Below are 23,867 nucleotides of genomic sequence, written 5' to 3'. Positions count from 1 at the left end.
ATTTAAATTATTACTTAACTATATCATTTTCCTCCCAGTCACCAACGATCATGCTTTATGGGATGGCCATCAGTATGGACCAGTAAACTTGATCGTACAGGACAGTACATACAAAGGACAATTAATCCATTCAACTAGTTTCTGGACTCTGTAATGGAATATCATCAAACGGAAGAGCATGACTACGAGTTGTACGTGCCATGCATCGGTAAAAGATCTGCAATGTTTTGACTATGGACTTAAAGCTTTGTGTTAATGCTGTTCCACATGTTGGGGTCGCCGCCATACAATACTGGTATCTCGTCTGTGTAAACTGAAGATAAGAAATGTTTTTGGTAATAAGCAGCATTGATTTTGAATAGTTTCAGCTTGACGAATCTTGAACTTGCTTCTGTTGTAAACGCCTTGCTAGTAATCTTTCTAGAAATTTCACTTGCCTGACATGTTAAGTTAGGCCTATATCGGTTCTTTTCATGATCATCTCTGTAGGTAATTGTACTCAATTTTCTACAATCAGTTAGGTAGATATATGCTTTGTTCATTGTCACAACAAATTTCTAACAGACACCAGATAGACGGCGCACATTTGTGTCTTTCTACCCTTTTTTTGCTACGTGATATGTCCTAATATGGAAGTATGCCACTGGTCTTGCGGATAGTTTGCAACCTCAATTTGTGGCAGGTTTCATGATTCATTGTTGATTTCGTCACACATAATTGTTTGGACATAACACCTTGTGGTAATAGTTGATTGAGTTGAGTTGATTTTGAGTTTAACTCCCCTTTCAGCAACGAGGCTATATGAGACGGGACTTACTGATTAACATGGAATCTGAACCACACGAGGTCCCGGCGGGAATCAAACCTGGGTCTCCCACACCAAACACGCATACGCTAACCGCTTAGCCACGGAGAAGCTCGCTGTGGTAATGAGTTTTCACAATCCACCACATCTTGGATTTTCTATTTTGAGTTTCATTGGTGCATTGTTTGCCTTTGGATGCCATTTTGTTGCCTATATGAGTTATAAAAGTGGTTGATGTTCACAAGTTCAAGCAATCGCCTGTGCTATCACAAAAGCCATTCTTTCGACATTGTTCTGTTATGCGGGAAATGGTCAAGGTGCATGAAAAAGAGTCATGAAATACTCTTCCCAAAAGCTACTGTTGTGGAGACATTTGGCACCAGCGCCGTAACTTAGATTTCTTTCTGGGGAAGGGGGGGAGGCAAACATTAATACCCGTATTTGGGCCCCTAGAAAAGTTGTTTTTCTAATTTTGGGGCCCCTTCTTCTATCTTTCTCTTACTCTTTATGCCCCCCTCCCGGAGCTTGTGGGGCCTTAAGTTACGCCTCTGATACATGGCAAATTAATTAAGGGGACAATATTGACAAATCTCAAAGCCATATGAATAAATATTATTTCTAGGGCCCCTAAGAGCTTAGTAGACATTTTTTGCTGAACTGGGCCCACGACTCATTTTTGTTTTATTGACCTTTTGTGTGCTGTTTTGTTTATGTAATATAATGAACCTGTTTCATGCTTCATTTATAATTTCATGTTCGTATCGTATATGGAGTAAGAAAATTTTGTCTTAAAATGGGCCCCCTCGAACGGTAGGTAGCTTTCCTGACGGGCAGTTGCCCCCTGCCCCCCACAAGTTACGGACCTGTTTTGCACACTACAGCACCTTCACTTTGTTACAGATCACTTGAGAAGTTGACACGTATGTGTGTACAGTTTTGTTGGTATGGAAAAAATCGTATTGATATTGACAGGTGTTGCTGTCTGTAATGTAAGGTGTTCCGAAGGAAGCGAATCAGCCTCTGTAATTAGTAATGCATATAATAAAATATTGTTAAAATTATATACTTTTACAACATATTTATTATAATTTAGAAAACAAAACACTCATAAACTGGCAAATATCGTAATTGTTATAACATATTACTTCAAATATTTCGATTCTTCAGCGACCATCTTACAGATACATATGTCAAAGAAAAATATTTACAGATTATACACATGCATAAATTTCACTAAACATTGAATATAGCTAAATTTTCATTTTTCACACGAGACACAAGAAAGTATCTTTTCCAAATACCATTATTGAAATTTAATCAATTAGCTTTACAGAGAATGTGGAAGACTTTGTCAGATATCATTAGGTTAGTGATTTATAGTTTTATATACACACACACAATAGCTTCGAAAGTCTTCGTCCTGTCCACTAAGTGAATAACTTTGATGAAAGAACTGACTTGGGCGAAAGGCCTTTTCTGAACTTCAGCTCGTTAAAAATATGTTATTAAAACATTAGTAATCTACTGAAGTATCATCATTTAACAAATAATTAATTTACTCTAATACATAATTGCTTCGAGTACTATTGTAACTGGTCTTAGCTTATAAATAGCCTGTAAGTGAATATAATACAAAGTTAATCAAATCCAAATAACTGTCGAGATTCCAAGCCAAACTTGCAATTCCTCCCTAAGCATTAAAAACTTTTTTTTTTTTTTTTTTTTTGGACAAAGCTCGTTCTTTCACGCAGTATATGTATCAAGATGGCGTTTCTTTTATCTACCTACTTTGTTAATCTTCACTCCACTCTTTGTGACTTCATGTTGAAAGATATTCCTGAATATTTAAGTCTTCATTGATGTAAGCTATAACTTAATCTTGCGTTTCTTCCTTTGTAATGAGAAAATCGTTGCTAATGATTTTCAGCCTTGATATTTGCCATTTCGGAAACCTCTTCTAGGATATACTACGACCTTCTAGTTGTTGACTACAGGTTTCATCTGAAATTATTCCCTACTATTTATTTATATCCACTTTAGTCTACGCACGTATTCTCGGACTTCGTATCGTTTCTGGCTTTCTACGACACGCTTAGGTCTTCGGAATTGAGCCATGATTACACTGCTCCTATTCTTTATTTCGGCTCTCGTCAACACAGTTCCGTCTGCAACCTCTCCATCAGAATCTATGCCTACAAGAGAAAAAGAATAGGTATGAGTGATATGGTTAGTATCATGCATATTAACAATGAAATTCCATTATACATTTCCCACAGTTGATAGTTACAAGTAGTGTGTGTCACTATTAGGATTAATGTGTCACCGCTAAGACAAAACAGACAGAAAACAATATATACGATCTAATTAAGGGTCTTCACTACAGCGAAATTAAACTACCGCTAATTTTAGAATTTTTCTGTAATATCTTCAAAACAAATAAAAAAAATATTCGGAAAGCAGAAACGTAGTGAAGTAAACAATACGATTTTGCATGTGATACCTTTACCACAATTCACCTATCTGCTTTTGGTATGCCGCTATTTACAGAACCCGCAAAAAATGCTAAATCTATCTACAGTTGCAAATTGAAAGCAGATAAATGAGTTGTAATAACGGTATCACATGCAAAATCATATTGTCTAGTTCACTACGTTTCTACTTGTGGAATATTTTTATTTGTTTTGAAGATATACAGAAAAACTAAAATTAGCGGTAGTTTAATTTCGATGTAGTGAAGACCCTTAACAGGGTACTTTTTTTTTTTTTTTTTTTGAAATATAAGAGAAAATGACAGCAGAGAGTGCAATTAGAGGGAAAGTTCGACACGGATGGTATCTCACGCCAACATTATTTAATATCTATCTAGAAGAGATAGTGAAAAAGTGCTTACAAAATGAAGACGCATTTCAGTACGAGGTAGAATGAAAATAAATATTAGAAAGACAAAATCAATGATGATTTGGAACAAAGCTCTCGATGTCAAATATAGATGTAGGAGAGGAAAAAATGGAATAGATTACTAGTTTTTTTTTTCACCTAGATAGCATTGTTAGTGATGATACGAAGTGTGAACAGAAATAAAAGCAAGAATAGGAATGGAGAAAGGTAAGTCCAATTTGTTGGACCTAGAATAAAGAGTTGAGAAAAAAGTCTCATAATTCATGTGGAGTATTGTATTGTATGGGGCAGAAACATGAGCATTACGCAAAAGTGATTAAAAAAGACTGGAAGCTTTCGAAATGTGGGTGTGGAGAAAAATGGAGAGAATTAGCTAGGTCGAGCGGAAAACGAATGAGAGGCTGTTAGAGATATTGGTTAAGAAAACAATTTTAGAGATTACCAAAAAGAGGAAGAAAAACTAGTTCGGACATTGGCTAAGAAGGAACTGTATGATCAAGTACGTACTAGAGGGTATGTTGGCAGGAAATAGAAAAAGGGAAGAAGAAGAGTACTGGTACAATTGATTTACGGTATCAAAACAGAAAATGGTACGCGTAATACCTATGATGATTATGATGAAATATATGTATTCAACATGTAAACAATAATAAATCATAAAATACAATTGTATTTACACTATAAAAGAAAATGCGTAGTTAGATGGATTTTTTTTTTTTTTAACAGGTTGCATGCAAAAATTCCCCTGTCTTTATGTAGGCTACAGGGGAGTATTTTTCCTCGTTGATTTCGTGACTCTTGGCGGAAGCTGTAATTTCTGAATGTTCTTTTATTATTGGATATATATCTATATGTATTTTTTTAAAATTAATGTTGGAGCCCCTTTTGCGGATCTATTCAGCTGCACCATTTGCAACATTGCACCATATAGTTCATGGTATATTCGGCTATGGGAAAGTTCTGTTGTGCTCCTTCTCTTGATGCCCTAAGTACGTGCTTATTTTGTTTAATGGTTAATCCAGCCCTGTTTGTAGCACAATACGCACATGGTCTAAGTTGTCTACATAATCACTGTCAGTAATTCGCATTTTGAGAACAAATAGGATGAACGGAACACCATGAAATTGAGGATCACGTCAGCATAAAAGCACAGACATGTTCAATAGTAGTAAGTGAGTAGTTCGGAGCACACTGCTCTTAGGGGGTCCGTCATACATAATCCTATCCTGCTGTTAGAAATAAGTAGAAAGATGGCACATTCGACATATTACTTACTAGTAATCATCGGTGGTCCCAACTTTATTTCTCTGCATCCTTTTCTTTCTGCTCCGAGGTGATCAGAGGTTTTGAAATCGAAACCCGAACACGGATGTTGAGATTATCCAACATATACAGGGTGTTACTGAAATATACTGACCACCTTCAAGGGGTGATCCTTTAGATCAAAAGAAGAAATAAAAATTGTATGGGCTTACGGATAAAAATACTTCGTTTCAGAGCTAAGACCGTCGAAAAGAGTGGGAAAAAATTGCAACACGCGTTTATTTCAAACACGAGGAACTGTGGAGAGGCGATCCATTTCGGCGTAAAGGAAGTCACACACACGTCATCAACAAATGCAATCGCACTTATACGAGCTCAGACTCGCTATTTTCAACAAGACTCGCGCTCATTCATCTTATTGGTTTGGTTTTGGGCACCAATGGGCACGCTGACCGTAATACGGCTAGGACTTGCTCGTGCTTGCTCTTACTAATCACACTGAAGTTCGCATTCACATGTAATGATAATTTCAGGTGATGGTCCATGAGTGAATTGTCCCCCTTCCCCGGCCCGAGCTATGAAACTTCCGCCGGAACATATCTCTAATTTTGTTCAACGTAGGTTTCCAGTATCTTCAGAGATTTCGTCGTTTCTCTATTCAAGTACATGAGTATACGTAGAAAGATCTTACTTATTTAAATTGTGTTCGGATCTCAACAATTGAGATTGTAATCAGGGTGTGCTTCTATTGCCCTAAGCAATTGCTCGTAAATAAATACAACTGCAATACAAGGCATCTGAAGAGGCTTGCGTTTCTTTTGAAAGAAAAGGTATGCATGCATCTGAATTGCGCAGTGAGTCGTTTAATTACTACTATGAACTGGAAACAAGATTTTTGCCCTTCTTTTTCTTATACATCGTAAAAGCGAGCATTTTTAGTTACATCAAATCATAAGCACTCAAAAGGAAGTGTAAAAGGGTAGTACTTCGAGCCTCCTTCTCGGATCCTGGGATTGATCGAAACAAGTAGGAACTTGGAAATTATAACTTTGTTCTTAAGAAAACTTTTTTTTTTTTTTAAATATATGGCGTAATCAATATATAGGTGCATTCTTAGAACACATGGCTACATTAAAGTAATCGAGAAATGAGTGATTCTACAAAAACAAGTCGGGCAGTAACTGTTTGCTCCGACTTAGCCCGACCTAGCCACCCCTATATACTGTATATGTTAGAAGATAAATACTTACAGAGGACTTCTTCCTCTTCTTCTTCCATCTCGATGCGAATCATTTTCGGACCAATTTGCGAGAGCATAATTTCATTGAATGATTCTTGGAGTGCCTTCCATTTAGCTTCATCCATCTGAGGCACCATTGACATCAGTTTACTGATTTTCTCTTTAAGTTCACTGAGCATTGCTAGGGCTAAATAAAAGGAAGTGAATTATTAAGGAGAAAACAAATATATAATTTATTAAATTTGGTTTATTTCAAGATTAATTAGAAGTAGTATTATATGTCACTGTTAGGAGTATATGTGCCACTGCTAGGAGTATGTATGTCATTGTTAGAGTATAGACGTCAATTTTAGGAGTATGTGTATCACTGTCAGGGTTATATGCATCACTGTTAGGAATATGTGTGTCACTCTTAGGAATATATGTGTCATTGTTAGAGTATATGTGTTACTATTAGGAGTACATGCGTCACTGTTAGGAGTGTGTGTGTCATTGTTAGAAGTATGTGTCTCACTGTTAAAAGTATGCATGTCACTGTTAGTAATATATGCGTCACTGTTAGGAGTATGTGTGTTACTATTAAGAGTATATGCGTCACTGTTTGAAGTATTTGTCACTGTTTAGAGTATATGTGTCACTGTTAGAAGTATGGAGACACTATTAGGAATATATGCTTCACTGTTAGAAGTATTTGTGTCACTGTTAGAAGTCAAACAAAAATAGATACAATCCGATACTTAATACAGTGCAGCTATATTTTTCATATATAGTAGACCTATAAATAAATAAATAAACTATTTCAGCAGAATAGAAACTATCAACTGCATCATTCCGCAATGAACGACATACTTTTTAACGCCTTAAAAATTAGTTACTCTGCATTTTCTGGAAAAGTATACATCCATTAACTAAACGCCTCATATTTTTATGTTGAATTAAATTGCGATCCAATTTTTCATTATCTTAAATAGTTAACAGCTGTACATCAAGACCTTCTGCTTCCTGTTGGTTTTGTGTACACAACCTGGGCAAAGCGATCTTCCGGTACATTGAAAACACTGCATTCTCCACGCCGGACATGTACCTTGAAGTGAAACTTTTCAGATCTGCATTTGGTTGTTGTGAAGAGTTACAAGTAGTTGTAGATTATGCTTCTGATCCGGAAGATGAACTTTATTTTATTTCCTTTGAGTGTTTCTCCGAATTCACCCTGTAAATCTCAGCTAATTAAAATCACCTCAGTTTGCTTATTTGCGCAATGTCTATTGTCTGTTGAAATGTAATATTGTATTCTTTGATGATAATAGATTGCCTGTGTATTTGCTGGCTCACTATCCATTCCGAAAACTAGCTTATCATGTGGAGTATCCAAGCACTGGTCAAAGTAGTAAAATGCTGTCTGACTCCTCATTACCATAATAAATTGCATCGCATTAATTAATATGCTATATTGTGTCAACATTAAGGTCTGAAGTTTATCAAAGCTCTCCTCTGTAGGCAACTTGGGCCAACACATGTTTCAATGTCTTTGTTTTTATCAATATGGAAACTTTGTTGGATTAAAAATGCACTGTGCCAAATAAGTTAGGCTTATAAAATTTAACTTGCGAGATCGATTATAATAATTGGTCTCCTTCAACTTATTTGTGCAGTCATAATCTGCCATAACTCTATCAATAACTTATTTTTATTTATTATGTATTTATTCACTAAGTTTCATACAGCACAAGGCCAATTGGCTGAAAGTGATCAACATAAAAAATATTAAATCATAGAAAGATAAAAAACAAACAAGCAAAAAAGAGAACAATTAATAATCAACTTAAAGTATGAACATAATTTCTCAAATTAAACTCAGTTTAGCATCTCCATATGAATATTTCAACAGTAGTTTTTAGCGATCTTAATACGAGTTTAATATATTATTTCTTCTCAAGAATTATACGCAAAGAATCCTTCTACTAGAAATATATAACCAAACCAAAAATTCTTCTCTAATTACAGTTGCTAACTCTAATACAAATCAACCACAGACTACTAGACTATTCGAAATTCCAGCACGTACGACAATTCATATAGTTTTCCAACAGAACCACTACACATTTATACAATCACTATAATTTTTTTAAATTTTATTTTACAGTTTATACATGAATAAGAATGCAAAGTAAGTTTCAATGTCCTCATGGGCTTTTAAGTTATTATTTCTGATTATTAAGCTTAATCAGACACATAAACCTTATTATTAAAGGATGTCACTATTGCTAAATATGTACACTCACATCCAGAATGATTGTCGAATATCTATAACTGTCTTCTTGTAAGAATATGATTCGATAATGATTTTGCAGGGTACTTTTAATACTGATACTATGTGTATAATCGGGAAATATATATTTGTGGTAAATTTTATAGGAAAGGAATTATAAATACGAAAATTAGAACGAGTAAAACAAAATGTTGCTAAATGGACAAGGAAATTTTATTTTCGTTTTATTGTTCTTATTTACTGCTCTTTTGAGATGAAATTTGCCACATACATGTCTTTGCCGATTATGCACATACTAACATGATAAGAAATACCGAGTGAATTCGTTATCAAATTATATTCCTACAACATATTTATAGACATGCGACAATAATTTTGGACATGAGTGTTAATTATCTTTTTTTTTTTATTTTTATTTTATTTTTTTTTTTCGAGATGAGAACACGTGGGAATGCAAAGTAAACACACACAGTTCTCGTTTCGCTCAGCTCAACGATTAAAATACTTACGCTCCTTGATGTCTTCAAAAGCGGTCGCCGGATTATCCTCTACATCTGGTCGTTCTTCTTCAAGATATTCTGGATCTATCCTTCGGACGATGTTGTACATATTTTTCATTGCAATTCGTAGCTCAATGATGATTTCCCCTTGTCTCGCAATCTCTTTCAATATCTCCTGCTTCCTAACTTTCTCAGCTTGAATTGCTTCCCTCAGTGAGTTACGTTTCTTTTTGTACCTAAATAAATAAAATAACAGAACGTTCAATATTATGAAAAGAGGTGTCCTAGTTTCAGGCCCGCACCCAGATTTCTTTCTCAGGAGATTCAAAGTCTAAAGATTGAATGGGGGTTCGGACTGAGTTGACCCCTGTAATTGCGCCTCTAGTACAAACAAGTTTTGGGGAAGCCCGGGCTCGGTGGACCATCCCAATGGGTATGCCCCTGCCTAGTGCGTCTAACTATCTATCACAACATTTACATGTCATAAAAGACAGTTTTCCTAAATATTTATGATAAAAAAACATCAGTATATTTTTAATCGATTAGGGAAAAGTTAAGAAGGTAACCCAAAAAAAATTCCGTCCATGGTTATGCACTCTAGGCTAAAAGAGACGGATGAAAGTGAATGATTATGAAGGAATTGACAAAATGAAAATGTAGGAGTAAATTAGAAAAGCCCATGGAGACAATATTGTCTTCCACAAATTTACTTCTCCTAGGATCGAACCAGAAACCCCTAACAATAGAGGCGAGCGCTCTACTGCAGAGTCACCGGACTTCCCTGGATAAGATAGAGCTGTATTTATGGAGTTACCAGCCGGAATGCGCGTTCTTGACCTGATAATAGATCATACGGATGGAAATCATTTAAAACGTATTAAACCTCTATCTTCTGACCACAAAGTCTTGCTAACATGATTTCAAAACTATTAGAGTTCCCAAACTCTTCCTGTCACCAAAATAACTCATCAAGAAGCGGATCGAAAAATGCTACATAATGAAAGGGGAACGAAACAATTTCCGTTAGCGTAATGATCTTAACGGGCAGGCACTTCTAATGCATTCTTAAATATTACCACCTCATACATCTTATTTGTTGAGAACTACAGGAATACCTAGGTACAAGAGAGTTCAGTTACTTTTTTCATCGTGAGTATTTAATTCTTTTGCACTATGATTGAAAACCAATATTTATTGCAATAAGACCAATATTATCTCATTAAACTCGAAAATATAATAGATCAACAATATTTACCGTAAACTCTGTCTAACTCCACAATGTTGAAGACACATCAGTAGAAACTCTGCATGTTCTTTCTTCGCTAACAGTTTGTCTCGAGTAGATTCATTACTTTCAGTATGTCGAAGCAATCGAACTTTGTTCGCAGCTTGCTCTTTTAGCCTGAAAAAGGCAGATGAGAAATATTAGTGAATTTATTGTTATAAAAATTTAAAAGAAGTTACAATAGAATTATAACCCCGTAATGGTATTTTAAATATAACTAGCTATTACTGGATAAAATGTTGACATTGGATCAGTGAATAATATAGGATAAACGTACCTAACTTTGTGATATTCCTTATTCCGTGACACGAGACAAATTATTCTTCACAGAGAAAGGTATGCATTATAGATAGAGTTAAGTAGTGCTCAAGAGAGGGTAGGAATACCGACAAGTGGTGAAAAGGTTTTCCAGTGGCAACTGTTACCGTGCGGACGTCACTCACGATGTTAGTTGGTGCACAGGGTAGAAAGCGGTTCTCAGTCAACTGACCTTCGAAGACCAAATATTTTGTGTCTGTGTACGGTGTTATTGTGTAGCTTTTGTTACAGACGTTAGCTCTAAAAATACTCTGGTTGTCATTTTGTGTGAAATCTTGAAGAAGTAATGCAACTGTAAAGCAAGAGACGCTTATCAAATTGCATCATATTCTTATAAATTTTGTGTCAGAATGGCTCATGGTCGTTTTGAGATTCACTCCCTCTTCAACTTTTCCTTCATTAAAGCATTTTCCGTAAATAATATCATATCTGGTTTCACTAAAACGGAAATATTTCCTCCAAATTCTCACACAGTATCCAGTGAAGCACTTACAACAGCCCCAAGACGTCTCAATTCCTCCCTGGACGCAACTAGGTCTGTATGCGCTAAGAATGAATAACTCGCTTAGACCAGTAGTTGTACATCACCGATGGATAGTCTTTTCTGTTACCAAATTTAATCCTGCCTGACAAAAACAATACTGTTTCTAGCAGAAAAGCTCGACGAGACATGAAGGCAACAGTTCATCTTCCTGATCAAGCCACAACGTCGACGGCAAATGTCACAACAGTGCAACGTGGTTCTCCAGCTAAAAAGAACAAGTGTCAGGTAAGAAAAATGATGAGTTGAGCGCTAGTAGTAACGAGCGCTACGGTTCAATAAAGAATTGTAGCCCCTGCATACAGTGCTACTTCTGTTTACGGTGGTTTCATGAAAGGAGCCAGAATTTTAATCAGCTGACATAACCATTTTCATGTACAGCATATGTGCAATGACAAATGAGTGATACAGACGGTGATAATTAATATAACGTGAGTACACTACCGTATCACGAAATTAGGTACACACCCTCACGGATTGCAATCACGAAGTTAGGTACCTCACACATATTGTGTATTCTGTTTCTTTGTATTCTTTCTTTTGTATTGTTTGCGCTTCTTTTACTACAGCAGTTGTGTTTATGTTCGGCCTTCCTAATATAGAAATTACATCTATCCTGCTTGGACATGTGTATTTTTTTCAGTCATCCTCCTTAATATCACAAAGTTAGGTAGGTTTACCCTATATATTTTTAAAGCTTTTCAGTTTTCTTTCTTTCTTTTTCTTCCTTTTTTTGTATCTTCTGGAATCCTATCAGTTTATTACGTGCCCGCTGTCTTGTTTTTAACATTTTTGCTGTGCGAAGACCTAAACTTTATACAAGAATAGAAATGCTGTTTAGGTAGTGTAAACAGATGAGATTCTTATAAAGGGTGGGTCAAAAGTCGCGAAGGTGTGTGAATAACTTTTTTTATTATTATTATTTAGCATTAGTTTCCATTGATATTTCACAGACTTAAAGATCAAGAATCTGAGATTGCTTACAATTATGTGCGGACTCAGGTAGGTGTCCGCCAATATGGGCAACACAGATACGGTCCTGTGTAGCACATGATTCACAACAGGGGCCAACACAACTGCATCCTGTGAAGTGCACTCTGTGGTGTGGCACAACGTCAGAAGCGATCATTCGGCTATAATTCTTTGAAGATGAAGCCAATGCAGTAACGGTGACTTGTGATTGATATCGAAACATGATTGAGATTATTGTGGTTTCAACAAGATGGAGCCACAGCAGATGGTAAGGGACTCAATTGGACTTCTGAGAACCATTTTTGGCCATCGCATCATCTCGAGAAACACTGAAATAAACTGGCCCTTCCGTTCTCCTGACCTCATCCTGCTTGATTTTCTTTGCGACTTCTGAAGGACAAAGTATATGTAAACAAACCAGAAACAATACAACAGCTCAAAGACAATATTAATCCAGAAGTACGGGCACTTGGAAAATAATGTTGATCCCTGTCATAAATCATGTGTTATACAAGGCCTGTATCTGTGAGACCGATAATGGCGGACACCTACCTGAGATTATATTCCACACATAGTTGTAAACAATCTACCATCCTTGGTCTTTAAGTCCGTGAAGTATCAATGAAAACTAATGACAAATAAAAAAAATGTTATTTATAGTTAACCCCTTCGTGACTTTTGGCCCAGTTGCTTCTGTTAATAGTAAACTACCACTTCCATCTGCTGGCAGTTGAAAGAAGTTTCGGGTTACGTTTTCTATTAACAGATTGACTTATGTCTATCTTCCAGATTGCTTGTCTGCACATTCATGCATTGTTATCCATACCTATTATTTAAACTGCGTTCCTCCAAAATAAAACATAGCCTTATATTAATTACTTTGGCCAAGAGACATATTTAAGATTTGTCTATTTAAACAAATACAAGTATCTGTAAGTATTTATTACGTTAGTAACCCACCTGTAACTAGGCCTGCTGGAGACAGTGACGGCGAGACTTAGAGGGCAAGCAAAGAGGGAAGGGAACGAGACAGAATTAACTAAGATGAGTTGGTATAGTGTACGAGTATTTATGGATCTACGAATAATACTGTATATCTGCTTAACCATCGACTACGTTATCGATATTTTTGTTTTCCTGTTGTCACACTTTCATCAACAAGACTGTTAATAGTACCGGATAATCGTGAATGGTTTTTACTGGGTTTCGGTTCCGGAACTGGAACCAATTTTCTTGAAAAAAAAATATATATATATATACAGGGTGGGCCATTTTAATTAATCCACGGAAATATCTGAAAAATGATAAAACATAGAAGAAATTTTTGAAGTACACGTTATATATTGCTAAGGGGGAAACCCAATTCCGCCAAAAGTACCCCTCCTCGCCCCCCGTAAATAGGGGTAACGGGGAGTAACTTTGAAATGTCAAATGGGAACACGGGTCGAGTAATACCTCGTTCGAAAGGTCTTGGAAAACTAAGTAACGCTGTACCAAAAGATGTTTCATATTATGCACCAGTTTCAAAATGGTCGCCATGATATAGTTCGGAAACTCCAGTACCCGTAGTATGAAAACCATGGAAGGTAAATGAATGGAACAAAATTGAAATACGTAAATATCATAGGGCATATCGAATGATGTAATCCCTGTGATCCCAGTGGCCTCCCTGAAGGGGTCTTGTGGGCTAACTTCAAAATTTCAATGTCCGACCGGACAACGGTTCGGGCGTACGCTTGACCTAGCCAATGCTGTTTGGAAGGCAGACTTCATGCATAGAGAATTGGTGCACTAAGTTAACGCGGATGGCCACAGTTACATTTTGATTAACTATTAGCATTCATGTCATATTGTGAGCTTGAGGGACGAAACGGTGTGTACGTATATCCCCGAAATGCTTTCTGAATAACCAGCACGCATTGCATAAAAGTTTCTCTTTTTTTAGTCACTACAGCGTCATCCTTACAAACAAATGTTTCAACCACACCATACCTATTTCTAAGGTTAGCCTTAATTTACGAATTAAAGTAGAGTTCTCGTTTGAAGTTTCACTTTACTTTTCACCCCACTCACATACAGAGCGCAGGGAGAGATTATTTTGCAGGACTTGGATTTCTCTCTATACATTATGGCAATTTTACTCTAATATTTTATCTCTGTATTATTCTCGAGCCTTGGAACGCCTCCGTGGTTTTCCTATTTAATTTTCATTATTTTCATTTATGTCTAACCGTATTCATACTATGAGCACTAGACGTTTTCTTAGACACAGTCACCATGTCTTTGCGATCATTTTGAAAACGGTGTCTCATGTCGAAAATTTTCTTACAGAAGCTGTTTGATATTAATTTGTCTATGTAACGTGATGTTACTCGCTTCAAGCTGCTATTTGAAATTTTCAACTTGGCCCCGGATACCTTTCAGTTGGCCCTTCGAGTCACCCCGACAACACCTCTCGATGTGCCTTACGTCAGTTAGCTACTCCAGTTTTTCTTTTGTTGATTTATCTCCAATCGCTTTCATACTACGGGTACTAAACCTTTTCTCTGACACGGATACTATGTTTCGGCGACCTTTTGAGAACACTGCCATTTCACATCAATCGTTTTCTCCTGCAATATGTTAGATTTTGCAAGATTTATCGAACGAGGTACCACTCGACTCATTTTACTATTTGAAATTTTGAAGTTAGCCCCCAAGACCCCTTTAGATCACTGGGCCACAGGGATCACAGGGACCACACCGTTCGATATGCCCTATGATATTTACGTATTTCAATTTTGTTCCATTCATTTACCTTCCATGGTTTTCACACTACGGGTACTGGAGTTTCCGAACCATATTATGGCGGCCATTTTGAAACCGGTGCACAATATGGAACATCTTTTGGTACAGCGTTACTTAGTTTTCCAAGACCTTTCGAACGAGGTATTACTCGACCCATGTTCCCATTTGACATTTGAAAGTTACCCCCCGTTACCCCCATTTACGGGGGGCGGGGAGGGGTACTTTTGGCGGAATTGGGTTTCCCCCTTAGCAATATATAACGTATACTTCAAAAATTTCTTCTATATTTTATCATTTTTCAGATATTTCCGTGGATTAATTAAAATGGCCCACCCTGTATATGAGTGCGGACGATAGTGATTTATATAAATAAAAATGAACGTAACGATGTTTGATGACTAACTCGTCGTAGACTGAAGCGCCGATTTTGATGACTTGTGGTACATGAATGAGCCCTAGCCTCACTTAACACATTTTTAGCCTTATCAGCAAGCAAGAGAGAAGGAGTGTGTGTGGATGGGTGGGGATGCCATGTAAAAAAAAAAAAAAAAAAAAACGAAAATCACCATGGGCGCCCTGAAGGGAAGGGCAGGGTTGGACCCGGGCCCCTTCTGGCTCACGAAAATGTATATTGAATATAGCAAACCATATAGCATATATTAAATACCATAAATACCAGAAGTAATATTGCAACCATGGAGATGGACCTCCCCTCTAGAAAATTTTCTTCGGGCGCCCCTGAAACAACATATTTCGAACAAGTAGGAACATGGAATTGAAATTTGACTTTATTTGAAGGATTTTATTTCGAAAATGTGTTTAGATAAGTATCACACCCAATTACATAGATGGCTTTGAATAGACATAATGAGTATCAAGCCGATTACAGATATTTGATATATCAAACCGTTCCGGAGGTATGACAAAGTTGTATGGTAAAAATTGCTACCTAGGTATATTGCTTAATATGGCATATTTGTAGTAACTTCTTAATAGAGTAGCTGCTTTCCTTTGCTTCTATAACATCCCAACAATAGTTTTTGGCAACTATAATTATAATAAGTTCATGGATTTACATAACTTTGAGCAGTGTTGCAAAGTTTCCCAGAGTTTACCATATCTCCAGAACGGTTTGAGGTATCAAACTGCTGTAAAAGAGGTTATGATCTTTATATTTATTCAAAACCATCTACGTAGTTGCATGTGATACTTTTTAAAGCATTTTTTTAAAGATAATTAGATTGCTTTAAATAAAGTTCTTTAAAGAAATTTAAAACGTCAATTCCTTGGAACTTTGTTTCTACTTCTTCGAAACATGTCTTATGGGGCGTTTACACTTAGTCGATTTGCGTTCGATTCAGTTGAATTGACGTCACTTTCAACTTAATCGACCGTGTGAACGGGACTTCAACTTAATCGCTTGTTGATCGAAGACGATTAATCGACTGGCAACTGAATTGAAAGACGTTCTATTTTTTGTGGTTGAAATAATTGAACACATCCATCGATCTGATTCGGCCTAGTTGCTTTGATTTAGTGGCAAATGCAGCGAGTCGATTTAGTCGTGCGACTAAATCGACCAAATGTAAACGCCCCATTATGATGACCGTAGTAATACCTTGGATGCGCATTGCCTCATCTGTCTTGTTTGTGTTATTACTGTTGTAAAAAGCCTCTAAATATGGGCTCTTTTTCAATATTTGTGATACTATACCTTCCTTAGTTTGCAAAAATTCATACTAAGTGTGCTATTGTAAGTTTCCATTTACTATATAGATTTGAAATATCTAATAACTTGAGGAAGTGCAATTTTTTAAAAAAAATGTAACTTTATGTTGGGTTGGCAACACTGTTAGCCTGATATCAAACAATATCCATTTGCTGATATTTGCATGATACAAAATTTCAACGTTTTGTATTTACTAATTAAAAATTATAGGAGCGTATCAAGATAATGGTCCACCTGTATATATATATATATATATATATATATATATATATATATATATATATATATATATATATATATATATATATATATATATATATATAGATAGATAGATAGATAGATAGATAGATAGATAGATAGATAGATAGATATAGATATAGGTGGACCATTATCTTGATACGCCCTTATAATTTTAAGTGTTCTCGATCCTTGTATGGTGGGGCACGGTGGTTTAACGGCAAAACATTTTCCTCTGGTGCGTATGGCCCCTGGTTCGATCTCCGGCCAAGTAAATTTGTGGGGTACAAGATCATGTCTGTAGGTTTTCTCAGGGTACTCCCGTTTCCTCCACATTATCATTCCACCAATTCTTCTGTTGTCATTCACTTCCCTTAATCATCCGTCTCCCTCAGCGTAAAGGGCATAATCGTGGAACATTAAGATTTCATTTGATTTCTCTTCACGTAATTATTACATTATATGATTCCTGCTATACGAGTTGAGTTGAGTTGATTTTGAGTTTTACGTCCCGTTCAGCAGCGAGGCTATATGAGACGTGGACCTACTGATTAACTTGGAATCCGAACCACATGAGCTCCCGCCAGGAATCGAACCCGGGTCTCCTGCTATTCGAATATACCTATTATTTTAAATTAAGATGCTGTATAGGTATTGGAATTTTTGTAATTAACATGTTGTTGCCTAACGTTTACATCATTTTGCAGCATATGCCTTTGTTATAAGACTAGTTTGAATAGCTACGATAGACATTGTACCAAATTAAATTTATGATTTACTAGAAATTTTGATTTGATTTTTCTTCAGATTATTTTGTATTATCCAACAACATTCTGTGTGGATTTGATATAAGAAACCAAAGGATTCTTGATTTAGAAATGTTGCATATTATTTCTTAAACGCAGCATACTGATAAACAATACTCTTAATTGAGATTTTGCCTTAATTTCAGGTTAAACAACATTTCATTCTTTTATCTTCCACTTCTGATTCGAATCCTATTCACCCGGGTTTAATCCCCGGTGTTGACACTCGCTCGAAAACGTGTTTAAAAGATTTTTCAGGCCAGTCATCTTAAATGAGGTTTTCCTGAATTTTCTTCATTTACACCAGGCAAATGCTGGGATGGTACGCAACATAGATCCCAACTCGCGCCGTGTGGACTTTGTGGTGAGCAAACACTGTGCTCGTGGGTTTTCTCGGGGTTCTCCTGTTTCTTCCCACTTTCTTCATTCCACCATTTCACTCATCTCTCATTATCACCGTCTCCTTTAGCCTAACTGGCATAAGCTTGGGATGTAAAACTTAAAGATTTCATTTCATTTTACAAGTCAAACCACGTGCATTGCACTATATGGCAACGTCACAGATAAAGAACCATAGATTAGATCTACCAATTCATCAAATAATTACATCGATTCTTACCAGATGGCAGTTAAAGTCAATAGACGTTTACACTAGCGCCACTTATCACCTTAACAATCGATGCAACTATTTGATGGATTTGTAGAGCAATGCTAATGGTTCCAAGTTGATATGTGATATTGCCACATAGTGAAATTTTGATTCCATATAACGGCTGACGGAGGCCCCGGAGGGCATTCCTTCATATAACATTTTCGCTTTATTTTGACCTGTAGAATAGTGTTCTGTGGTGCGTGAGCGCCATTTTTGGAACACCTGATATATTTAAACAGCACCACATCCTTACCCTACCATCTATTTATGTATATGAAACTGCAATCTATGCAGCTAAACTGAAAGATGGAACCCAAATAAATCACGTATATAATACCAGACAACAGAATGAAAGAAGACAATATTTTACAAAACTAACATTAGTACAGGAAGGCCCAAGCCATATGGGAGTACAAATTTACAATAAGCTGCCCAGAGAAATAAAAAATGAAGAAAATATAAATGTTTTTAAAAAGAAACTCAAGAGATTCCTGGTGGATAAAGTATATTACAGCGTAGCAGATTATCTTTACAATAATGTATATTAAATAGTAGTAACATATTTCTTTTTCTAAGTGTATTTACTGTAAGAAAGAGGACTGTCGGAACCCTCCAAATACCATTCGTATCTTGGTTTCAAATGGAGTAAATAAATACATTAAAAAATACAATACAATTTATTAATACATGTTTCGTAGCCCGATCGCCCTTTTTTATTTTTTTTTAAAGAAAGTTATCATTCTACCAATTTAGGTATGTAACTGAATTATTATAGTAAAGATACAATGGAAAATATAGGTAAACTTAAAAGAAAAACAACTGACCTTAAAAATGTACTAAAAAGCAGAAAATACAAAAATAAAAAAAAAAACAATATTAATCGACTTCAATATAAGAGTTAAAAAAGCAGAAAACAATTAAAGCGCTAAAAAGCAAGAAAATAATAATAATTAATAATAATAATAATAATAATAATAATAAAGCAGAAAATAATTTATTATTATTGTCTGTAATTTTTATTTATTTATTTATTTATTGAAATCTGTACTAAGACAAACAAATGACCATCTAAATAACTTTATATTAGGTTTTAAATTTATTTGGTTAGACCACTGTGTAAAAATTAACTTATGACTAGTCAGTAGACAACACAAATTATCATGAGATCCCAATACTTGTGAGGCCCCAGGCCAAGTATCCATGCCGACAAAGGTAGTCGCAAATATCATGCTTTGGTTTCATGATCATACAATAATCTTACGGAAATGATTGACAAATACATTATGAAATTCGTTTCGTTAAGGTGGATCACTACTCGGAAATCAGTACATATTTTAGCTCATTCCCTTAACTACTGTGCAATGAAACGTTACATATTATAAATATTGTACTTTAAGATAGAGTAATGTTTCAGCTACAGCACAAGACACTGATTCATTTGGTTCTGTCTCCTGATATTGAAAAATGAACCAAATAAAAGAAAACATTTTATTCGTTTTACAATGAGCACACAAGATGGCACTTGCTGTTAAATCTTACTAGAAGTGCTACGTTTTATGAAATGTTTATTTGTATGTATAGAGTATTTTAAAGTAACGATCTTATTATGAAATAGATATATTGTTTGACCGTTTCTCATGTTATATTTCACATTTTATTTAAATATTAATTTACATTTAAGGAAATAGTTTTCTAGATGAAACTTGCGCAGAACGCCATAATGCGTTGTTGCCAAATTTGTAGTAGTCACAATAAGAAAATTCCTGGATTCTAGCGTTGCAGTTCGAGAAGCGAGATTGCGGTAAGAGTCGAAAACTAATTTCTCTAGTAAGTATCCAAGCAGAATTCCATGATTACTTCCTTTATTATCTGGTATTAGTAAACACTCGACACTATCTGGCAACGCCACACTATTCAAGCAGCATTTAGTATAGCACCGAGAACACCTAGTGATCCACCTTAAATTACAATACTAGAACACTATAGCCAGTGGTGCCCACCCCCTTCATATCCATGACGCACCCCCCCCTCAATTGTCTATCCGTAGGTGTTCTTCCATAAAATAAAATCTTTTCGATTAATTTTTACACCCTCTCAAACATATCTATATAGATTTTTAATCACCCCAAATATTTCAATAACGCAGTTTGCGTCATAACCCCCCTTTGTGGGCACCCCTGCTATAGCAAATTCTTACAAAAGAATTAAATGCTTGTAAACCACGTTTTACGAAACTTTTCTTAAACCAGTCAAGCACTCAGAACTGAAAAATGTATTCTGTGGAGTGCATTGAATTCAGCACATAACCATTAAAGCGGAAGTTTCTCATTAATTTCAATTAATTAGCTTTTTAACGTCTCCCTAAAATTTCAGATGACGCATTGTGGGTTATAACCTACTAAACCCTGTAGGTATACCTGGTACAAACTACCAGCATAAATATTCGATAAAACATAGTGATACTTGCTTCCTACGTGCACTACTTCTATAGTATTCTTGGCATGAACGCAATAATACCCCCACAAGATTGACTAATTGGTTGCTGGAGTTTAATGGGGTCTGCAGAGTCCCCATCACTAAGTAGCGCCGCAAGTTTGTGTGTGTGTTTGTTTGTTTGTTTGTTTGTTTAAGGATTTATACAGTTTAGGGCTTCTATACTTTAGCACTAATGAACGAACCTACAAGATTTTCAGGACCTGTCAGTTAGGTTTTGTGAACCTAATTAACTATAGAACTTCTGTACTTTAGAGTTGTGAACATAATTGCTTTGTATAACTTATGCAGTTAGGCTAGCGCATGTGAAATTCAATATAAAATTTTTGCATTTCAAAACTACCGCCGCGTCATATCCTCCGATTGGTCGTACGTATGTGACTCACTTTGGCTTTGCTTTCGAATTGATGTTTGTACTGCAAACTTCTCAATACAAAGGCTGTCCAACAACAATTGCCAGTGGCACTCGCATTTGTAAACAACGTTATGAGGCGACCCAGTACGAAGTAAGCATATAGATCAGCTGATGATGTAATCATAACAACACTCCGAACGCGTTTTGTTCACTAATCTACACTCTGCGCCCAAGCGAAGAAGTAGATGCGTGTGCGATTCAATAATGTATTCGGCGCTGTTTATTGGCGCTCAGACTTGGGTGAGGTTAGATTTTTATCGAAGTTGCACCATTCGAGCGTGACACAATGTCACGTGATATTATCATGGAAGCAAAAGTGAAATAAAACGAGCCCTGCGGAGCTTCTAACCCCCTTCGCTCGCTGACGCTCGCTCAGCTATGTTTCGCATCGTAAGTAAATCACTATTCTTATCAATAAGGTTGTGTGTACTAAGTGGACTAATTACCACGTGACATACGTCACAACCGAATGGTGCAACTTCAGTGTAAATTTAACTACTCCCCTCAGACTTTGGGCCGCGGTGGCTCAGCGTTCACCTCTGGTGCTAGGGGTCTCGGGTTCAAACCCTGCTCCCGCCAAGTGAACTTTGTGGTGGACAAACACCGTGTGCGTGGGTTTTCTCGGGGTTCTTCCGTTTCCTCCCACTTTCTTCATTCCACCATTTCATTCATCTCTCATCTTCACCGTCTCCTTTAGCCTAACCGGCATAATCGTGGGACGTAAAACTCAAAAATTTCATTTCATTTTTCCCCTCAGACTTTGCCTCGTGCAATTTCTGGCTCTTATCAACGTTAAAGAAAAAAAAATGCAGGATCAGCATTTACAATGCATGCTCATTTCCAGGTTGCTGTGCAGTCGTTCTTCAAATATATACCTGAAGAAGAATTTAGGAAGACTGAGGTTAACAAGTGGAAAGAAAAGGTGTCTGTGTGTCAATAGTGCCGGCCGTCACTTCAAAAAGGACCAGATATGAAACGATACTGACAACGATAGCAAATTAATGTTGTAAACGTACTTGTAATATATATATATATATATATATATATATATATATATATATATATTAGTTCATATTTACCTCGGAATAATCTCTTCAGACTGGGTGATATCCATCACATCGTAAAATTTTTTGATTGTGTCTTCAATGTTTTCCAATTCCTCCTGGATGGCTTCTTGATCGTACTCCTCTTCGACACCTTCTGTGGCCTCAAATCCACCCTGACCCTGCAAAGTCATAATATTTATAAATCACTTAGGAATGTACTAACAGAGGCGAAAAACTCCACAATATTTCCACTTTGACCCACTCTAACCCACCACCCACCGTGACCCACTCTGACCCACCAAAACCTATCGCAATCAACTCTGATCCATAATCCACACCCTCTTCTCCACTCACTAAAGCGTTGAAACTTGTAATAAAACAAGGCTGTGAAATTCTCACTAATCGGAGCTCGAATTTCTACGGTCAATCACAAAAGCACCGTTCTGTTACAATACATACCGGTGGATCTGACCTTTACTATATAAAATGGTAAAGTGTTTGTCATGGTCCAAATTATAATGAATTTCAATTTAATTATCATATATAATTATTTCCTTGTTGAATTACAGATACTTTTTAGTGAAAATAGGATGAAATTTGAAAGTTTCAGATCAAGGTATAGTTTCAAATCAAGGTTGACCCCAATCAACTAATCCACTTCATCTCTGGTTCAAACGTGTAATACTGTATCATACGGTACTGTATCATACCCACTTCATCTCACCATCATACGGTTTAGGATACGAGTTTCAGAGTGTCCCAGAAACAATCAGAAATGCTTAAAAGAATCTGTTTGAAGCAAAATAAATTTGATTTAAATCATAGATTTTAAAAAAAGAATCATTAGATTTATATTGGGATTCAAATCATAGTTTAAATCATTTTGATTTAAATCAATCAACTCTGCACACATATCCTCCTAACAATGATATACATATTCCTAACTAACGCATTACTTGTAAATATGGATATACAACTGTGAGGGAAAATTTATGCAGAGATGACTTCATAAAGATAAAACGTAATGTTATTGGAAAAGTACTTCTAGCAAAGGATTCAATCACATGACAATGATGGAGAAACTTTACATAGAATGAAACTTATATCAGGAATTGATTAAAGAGAAAATCAGATAGACCAAGACGATTTAGATCCTTCAATTTTACACTGCGTATTTGTGCAAGCGTTTAAGCAAGCGGAAATTACTGTGGAATCGATATTACTGTTGAATTAATAAAATGATTAGAAAGAAATAACTGAAATACACATGATAGAAAATGTGCATAGATTTCAAGAAGAGCTGCATAATTGCAGTTTGGAATAAAAATGGATCATGAGAATGTCAAGAAAACGAAGAAGATACTCGAAAATTTGCGTTTTCGTGCGTCAAAAATACTATGCATGGTCATGTGTCCAAGAATAGAAAGAGACAGTAGATCAGAAAGTGCAAATGGATCAATTTGGATGTAAACGAGAATCAGTAAACTAATATTAAGTTTAGAATTGATTGTTAAACTACTTAGCCCAGTTCACGAATATATATGTATTAATAGCTTATAATGACATCGAGAACGTGTTCCACAACGTGAACTGGAATATGCTATATTGAAA

General features: G+C 36.0%; 1 protein-coding gene across 3 annotated transcripts in view; it reads right to left on the bottom strand.

Annotated features, from left to right (window-relative positions):
* Nucleotides 1-1,876: 1,876 nt before the first annotated feature.
* LOC145661714 (uncharacterized) overlaps nucleotides 1,877-23,867 on the bottom strand; it is a 92,056-nt gene continuing 70,065 nt past the window's right edge. For all 3 annotated transcript variants that reach the window (XM_081727053.1, XM_081727055.1, XM_081727049.1), the window contains 5 exons: nucleotides 22,290-22,435; nucleotides 10,231-10,377; nucleotides 8,985-9,211; nucleotides 6,217-6,393; nucleotides 1,877-2,997 (listed from right to left, as the gene is read on the bottom strand). In XM_081727053.1, the coding sequence (XP_081583179.1) occupies nucleotides 2,831-2,997; nucleotides 6,217-6,393; nucleotides 8,985-9,211; nucleotides 10,231-10,377; nucleotides 22,290-22,435 (864 nt within the window). In that variant the 3' untranslated portion in view covers nucleotides 1,877-2,830. The remainder of the gene's footprint in view (nucleotides 2,998-6,216; nucleotides 6,394-8,984; nucleotides 9,212-10,230; nucleotides 10,378-22,289; nucleotides 22,436-23,867) is intronic.

Source organism: Thermobia domestica, chromosome 1, assembly GCF_964235325.1.
Source record: "Thermobia domestica chromosome 1, izTheDome1.hap1.1, whole genome shotgun sequence".
Classification (NCBI taxonomy): domain Eukaryota; kingdom Metazoa; phylum Arthropoda; class Insecta; order Zygentoma; family Lepismatidae; genus Thermobia; species Thermobia domestica.
The sequence above is the reverse complement of the archived record's forward strand: the minus strand, read 5'-3'. Positions and strand labels throughout refer to the sequence as shown.